General features: G+C 33.7%; 1 protein-coding gene across 1 annotated transcript; it reads left to right on the forward strand.

Moving 5' to 3' along the window:
• The first annotated feature begins 4,151 nt into the window (after positions 1-4,151).
• Positions 4,152-5,667, forward strand: LOC119662718 (putative 1-acyl-sn-glycerol-3-phosphate acyltransferase acl-2). Its single transcript, XM_038072414.1, has 4 exons — positions 4,152-4,347; positions 4,409-4,588; positions 5,020-5,153; positions 5,213-5,667. The coding sequence occupies exons 2-4, from the start codon at positions 4,416-4,418 to the stop codon at positions 5,602-5,604; spliced, it is 699 nt and encodes a 232-aa protein (XP_037928342.1). The 5' UTR covers positions 4,152-4,347; positions 4,409-4,415; the 3' UTR covers positions 5,605-5,667.
• Positions 5,668-7,758: the final 2,091 nt, after the last annotated feature.

Consider the following 7,758-nt stretch of genomic DNA (forward strand, 5'->3'; position numbering starts at 1 on the left):
TGCTTGCATATTACAATCTTTTTCCATGACATACAGATTTAGTCTTCGTACTATTTTACCCATTAACGGCGGATACTACAATCCGTCCAACGCAATTAACCTGATGACCTATGTAGCTTGTATATAGCCCATTACTTTTAAGCAACTTCAAATTCGGTTTTATCGAATGAAGAGTTCTGCAACTAATTACAGCGCATGGAGCAGCGGTATCTAATCCATTTGAATTGTCTTGCTAATAATACTGAGTATTTGTTGAATACTCTGCTATTTAGTTTAATTTCGTTCGGCATACTTTGGCAAAGTGATCGACTTTTCCATACGGTAAACATTTCGACATACTAAACTTGCACTTTTTCTTAAGCTGCTGACCTCCACGTCCATAACAATTCGCTGAATTTTTTTCTGTTACTCGCATCGGTTTTCTATTGTTCTTGCTGGTGTTACATTTTGTTTTGATTGGGATGCAACCCAGCTCATATGTTGACCCCCATGATTGCACTCTTGACGTCTGTTGTTGCTTTGTAGGTTAGTTAGATTACATGCGAAATTACATACGCATCAGTGATATTTTTTTGGTTTATAGTGATTATTTCATCAAATAGTGCGCGATTCAACTTCATATAGTAATTGTTAATATAGATGATACACAACACTTTTCTTTCCTCTACCGGATTATGGTGTGTAAGGCACTCTAGCCTTATAGAGTCTTTTTAACCGTCGTTTAATGGGAGTATGCGGAACGCCAATATGTGATAAGTGAATGTCAAGAAGAAGAACGTCTACCTTGGCAAGCTCATCCGCCCTTCAATTGTCCGAGATATTCCTATGGCTAGAAACCCAACGATCCTCGTTAGGTTATTGAGGGCAGCATGGCAGTTTTGAGTTTTATTGGCAGCTTGTCAGTCCGAAAAGATTGAAATAGTCACATCGGGGACTTAATTGTCAAGGACGCATTTTAAAGTACAATGGTTTGCTAATACGTGTGCCTGAACAACACTGCAGTGATTTGGTGGTCGAAGTGAAAAATCAAGACCCACTCTTTCAGATAAATGGGCACAGCCAACCCATACAACTCTTTTGGAGCCGCCTGTCCAACTGAGACTACTTTGTCAAGAGTCTAAGATTCTCTACTAGATATAAGAGATTCGTACCACCGGTCTGAGTAAGAGACATATAGTCAATTAAGACGGGGGCTAGTTGATTCTGGTTGTTATTTTTTTAGCTTGCTGTTCTACAAGAAGCCGAGATGGCAGTCAATGAATTAGAGTAAAGAAAACTTTCGTGGGGATGGAGCGTAAAGCTCCAGTAATTTGTGAGGCAGCTATAAGTTTTGTTCTGTGAATTAATTTTATGTAGCTTGGTTTTTTCAGTTGCTTGTCACCAGAAAACATTCCCAAGAAAAAGGATTAGTTCAATAACGGCTGGGTATAGCCAAACTGTGACACGAGGTTGAAGACCCTAACTGCGACCCATAGCTCTTTTACAGCAGTAGGTAGCACATAGCTTTATGGGCTCTTTCAGCCGAGTTGGCCTTCCAGGTGAGTTTGGACTCCAGTAAGAGACCCAGACACTCAACACTCGAGCTTAAGCTCAATATAATGCACTTTATCTGGGACAGGGGAAAGGGAGATATTTTGTATTTCCGATGTCAAGAATGACATCCGACTTTTTGGGGTTGATGTCAAGATTTAATTTTCTACACCATACAGTTTCAGTTCCGAGCACTAAATAGGAGAGGGAACCCCTCTCTGTGGTGTTCTCCGACAGATGGTTCTGCAAGATTGATCACTTCCGATGTTGGAGGCAATGATTCTAGTTTTGAGAAGAACCTCTAAAAATATGTTGCGAAAACCTAATATTTGTTTCATATATTGATCTGGTATGTATGAAATGATTATTGGGTTGGACACCCCCGCATTAAGCAGGCAAGAGAAAGTGAACTTTCATCAGTAATGTGTGGGTGAAATTGAATTATTTGAGAGTGCATGTGGATTAAGTGAATTTAGGTAACTGAAACGTTAAACCGGAATTAACGTGAAAAATTAATTGGATAGCGGTGAAGAGGAGATATATAAAAAGGGTGGGTAGCGGCAAAACGGTCTCTTTTTTCTTGGTTTTGAATAGTGTGCGCATCAAGAAATTATGAAAAAGTGCAGAAAATCGGAGTGATCTTTTATCTTTCTAAGAAGATAAAACTTTGATTTATAAGCATGTCTAAAAACAGCGATAAACACAAAAGTTATCTACATTATTAAAAGATACTAAAACTAAACTAACTATCAAAATAAATAATAAAAATATTTTAACATATCTTTGTCAAACAACCGAACTTAGGTAGATATATTTACTAAATACTTAATCGTTAGTACGAACTTACTACCTATTTCTTTTCGTCAATTTACGTAATTATTCATAGTCAATTATCTTTATTAAAAACAAGTAAAAAAAATTCAGAAAAATAATGTCAATGTCAAGTGTTTCTGGTTTATCAAAAAAAAAAATATTACATCTATGATTCCTATGAGCTACACTAGAAAAATGTCTTTAGCATGGTAAGTGTTCATATCGTCACCATCCAACCCTTTTAAGATATATAGGGAATTGCCTACACTCTTTTGAATAATACATTTAATATTTTTTTTAGCTAGTTTATAACATTTTGCTGCATTGTTTTGTCTAAAATTCCTTCTATATACCATTTGTCCTTCTTTAAAAGTAATTGGCTTACTTCTTGTGTTATCCACTTTTTCAGCTCTTTGATGAGCCAATTTAAGTTCATGTACTATCTTTTCTCTAAGTGACTGTTGCCGATCAGACCACGTCATCACAGAAAAATCACCAATTTTTATAGTCGTAATATTTCGCATCACCTAGTAGGAATTACCATGTAGCATCATTTGAGTTCCAAATACGGCATAGTAAGGTTCTATCCCAATCGCACTATGTGTTACGCTGCTGAGTGCCCATGCCACCTCACTGACATGGCGATCCCAGGTTTTCTGATCCTGAGTTATGAAAGATCGTAAAATTTGGAGTACACTGCGGTTTACCCTTTCAGCTGCATTTGAATGCGGAGCATGAAATCCCGTTTTGACATGAGAGATTGATATTTCAAAAGCAAATTCTTAAATTCTTCTGCTGTGAACTGTTTACTCAGGTACCCCAAACACATCAAAAATGTCGTAAACTGATTTTTGGATTTTCAAGCGCTCGGCCTCTTAACCGCCCAATATTTATCCACACCCTTGTAGCACGATCAAAGTAAATCAATTGAGGCTAACATATTATTGATACCAGTGTCATTTCTGAGGATGAACAGATTGAATAATAAATAACTTAACGAGCTGGAAACCATTACGAAAAAGAGATATGGGCTGTGTACAAAAGTATAGAACAAGAAAACCATTAACATTCATATTATATATATTATCTACATTATATAGTATATGGTACGTATTAATTAAAGTGGATACAAGATTTTAAAAAGAACATATGTTTTTTATGTACCATAAGTGTTCAATTTTTTACAAACTTTTACAAACAAAATATATAAGGGGTATTCAGGATGTCTGTGCATCGTTGCGTCTTGTTTCTTATTATTATGCACTTCATTTGGAAGACAATTTGGAAGACATCAATTACCTCTTGCATATTTGATTTTCAAGACTCTATTGTGAATGTTACTACTTTTTTTACTGTTCGCTGGATTTTATAATTTCGTGATTTTGTGCAATTGCTTGTTTGATTTTGTATTTATTTTACGTCCAACACTATCGGACAATTTCAAAATATTCTGCTTTTCACTTTTTCTTGGTATAATAAATAAATAGGAAAACAAAAATCAGCTGCTCTAAATATGGTATTTTCAAGACTAATATACACAAAATGTATTCACGATTATTTGAGTTTGCAATGGGGCACATTCATCGGTGCGCAGACAGTCTGAATACTCCTATAATTTCGTCTTGATATAATAATTGTTTTTATCTTCATTTTAAATAAATAGTTATTTGTTTCGCAAACTTTCTGTAGAAAAAACAATTTATTCAATGCGCAAATCAATATTACTCGAAGCTCGTTCATGTATTTCTATAATTTAAAGAATTTAAATTACTAAACAAAGTAGTCGGTGAAAATTTGATTTATTTTCCCCGTAGCTATGCATGTAAACGAGAGAGCTAAGATTTTATTTATGACAACAGTAGTTTGGTTTTTTCGAACTGTCAAATTAATCTGCAAATTTATTCTGCTCAAAAGTTTGTAAAATTTTTTACACGGAAAAATTTACGTTCTCGGTTCCGGTTCTCGTGATTGTTTCGTTTGAAAATAAAATAAATTAATTGATAAGTAATTATAAAATAAACATCCATATTAAAAATCTAAATATACATGTTCTTTGTATTTTTAGCAATAAAATGGGATGCGTGTATGAAGCTTTTGGGATTACCTGTATTATAGTGCTGATACTAGCCTCTTATCGAGCACCATATACGTTGAAAATGGGAACATTCCTTATTGGAACTGCCGTAATAGTACTAATTTGCATACCTTTTATGCTCTTGAGACCGCGAAATTATCGAAATGCATTGTAAGTTAGAGATTATCTGTTTTACTTTACATGGATAACATTCATATGTTGTATTATCGTACATATTACTTTCTGCTATTACTTTATATTTACATATTACATACCATATCTGATGAAGATAATGAACTTTTCATCATAACCAATCGTAAAATAAAATGATTTAAGTAAATATATGGCACCACCATATAATAAAACTTACCAGTTGGCAATATATCAAAGGAATTTAGTTAAAACATAGATTCTACTAACAGTGATTTGCTTTAACAGGCTCCAATGAATAAAATACCTAAACTAAATCTTACCACTTCAATCTTTGGTGATCTGATCTTTCTATGTGTGACATTTCATTAAATATATAATATATACATATATTTTATTATTGCTTCTTTCTTAAATATTCACGAAACTATTTTCTTTTTTCAAACACGAAGGGTACCTGCTTGGTGCTGCCGACTTCTTTGTCGTGGGTTAGGAGTAACAATGGAGGTACGTGGTCTGGAAAATGTACGTAAAGAAAGTGATACCATTCTGATAATGAATCATCAAAGCGTATTAGATCTGTGTGGTAAGTTTATTTGAAATGTCCTTTGTGTATATCTCTGATTAATATCAATCGTATTGCAGTGCTAGCTTATTTATGGCCAGTTCTTGGACAAGTCACTGTTGTCACAAATAAGAAAATATTTTACATACCTATCTTTGGTTTTGGTGCTTGGCTATGGGGCACAATGTTCAGAAATGTTTCACAAATATCTGGTTCAATGATAATACTTCAGTCAAACACACCAAATGTCAAAGGACTACAATGTCAATGCCCCATTCAACCGGTAGTCATATCGAAATTTTGGTTTTTAAATAGCGAAATGAAAATATTTGAATCTGGACACGTTATTATTCATATCATGCCTCGAATTCATACAAAAGGTTCCGATACTGATGATCTCGACAGTCGTATTAAGCAATTAAGAGATGTTACAAAGGAAGAGTTTTCCAAACTCACCCAAGAAGTACAATAATTTATTCCGAAAAATAATTAATTCAAAAAATTACAAATAAAAAATTGGGTATAACTTAGCCTACCTATTATAATTTCTATAATATTAAAAACTAAGAACCACAACCAACGATAATATATACCTATATTCGTATTATGAAAGAATATTAATTATTAATCAACAATATTAATCGTAAGTTAATAATTAATTGGCTTTGTTAAAAAAATCAACTTTTGTATTTCTTTTGTATATCTCTTAGTTATTAACTAATTGAGGTTTTTGAATTTGATATGAAACTTATGATATGGTTAACATATATAAAAGAATATGAAATATACTGACTTTTTTTTAATAATTTAAATAAACATCATATCAATAAATTTAAAACTCTTCATATATATGAAGAGTGGTATGCACTAATACAGGCAATACTAGTATGTGCTACGCTACATACTATTATTATTGTGAAAGGGGATGGTGCTCCTTAATCGGACTATGTTTCTCCAAGTCCGTCTGTCTTTCTTTAATGAAAGACATTGTAGAACCTATCTTTCTTAGTATTAAACAATTACGATCCATGAAATACCCTCCTAGGTATTTCTTTCGCTTGTGTATCTGTGCCAGGCACTCTCCAGGCATATTGTATGCAGTTTTTCTCTCTACTCTATAGTAAATGCAGTCTGCGTTGGATTAAATTCCTCACTTCGTTAGGTGATTAGTTAATTTACAGTGACCGGTCAATAATTTCGTAAAAATTCTTACATTATTTTTTAATTGTTCTATGCAAGCTTCGAATGGTTTTAGGTTATAAGTCCCTAAAAACATTTTAGATTGTGACAGTCTTGGCAGCTTTTGTCAATAGATTTCTATACTAGTTACTATGACGAATTGTTGGCTTTCACAATACGAGTCTTCTCCAGACTCGTTCACAACTTTCCAAACTTTGTACACGAAAGTATCTATATCTTAAAGTTTTATAAATTTCATTTAAAAAACAGAATTGGAAATAAATGTTTATTATGTTAAGGAGTTGCATTTACTCATTTAAAACTACAAGAAATCTATAAAAGTCCATGTGTTTGGTTTTATATTCTCTTTAGGTTTATGTCGTCACTCACACTATTTGTAAATGACAGAAAGCTTACTTCTGGATTGTTTTAACGACAATAATCGTGGAGAATATATTCCCGTTTCAGATATGAATATTATATGAATACTTGTTAAAAAAATTGGGAAACATGAATTGTTATACCTTGAAGTTCTAAAGGGTAAAAGCTGTCTGTATGGTGACATAGATTTTTATGTAGTTATATAATCTATTGTACTTTATAAAAAAATCAAAAAGCATAAGCTGAGTACAGTTTTGAATAGCAAAAAAAACTTCTTGTTAATATATGTAAGTACGCTACTAAATTTAATTGCGAGTCCAAGAATATGTTGTAAAACAGAATTTAAACTTGCTAATATCAAAGTATTTTGTTACAAAAATCGTCAATTGAATAATCGAGGTGTAACGAAGAAGAAGTTATCTTCAAACAACATACTTAATATTTATGAAAAAAATAGTTTAGATAGTAATGAGTAAACATTCTTCAGCATAGATGTTTTAAAGATTTATCGATTTTCAGCGTTTTCAATGTATAGGACGACGACAGTCGAGTTAAAGCTAAATCATAATCACAAAGTCAGTTTCAGGAGGTCACAACCGCAGCACAAGTTTGCGAAGCCATATGAGCACAATGCGGCACCCAACGTCCTGAAGAAACAGCCGTAAGTATGACTAAATCTTACCAATGCACACAAACTACATACGTAAGCGTGCCAGTGGTGGACGTTAACAGAATCATAAGCACAAGTAGGCTAAGAAGAGGATGAGTGTCTTGCAGAATTCGACATTGCATTTTACCAATACGATGTTTCAAGTGCTGGGACTACAACCACTTAGCTAAGAACTGCAAAGAACAAATGTGGACAGGAGGGGCATATTGCGGCAAACGGCATTATTATGAAGAAATGCGCACAATATGCAGGTAACCATTCTGCGGGCTGTGCCCGCTGCCCAGAACATATAAAGGCGATAAAAGCGGAAGGTAAATGAAAATTGTCCAACTAATCCTCCAGCAGTGAACGGACTTCTGCCACAACTGGCGAAGCTGCTATCTGGAACATAAAGGT

The sequence above is a fragment of the Teleopsis dalmanni genome, chromosome X (genome assembly GCF_002237135.1).
Source record: "Teleopsis dalmanni isolate 2A chromosome X, ASM223713v2, whole genome shotgun sequence".
NCBI lineage: Eukaryota > Metazoa > Arthropoda > Insecta > Diptera > Diopsidae > Teleopsis > Teleopsis dalmanni.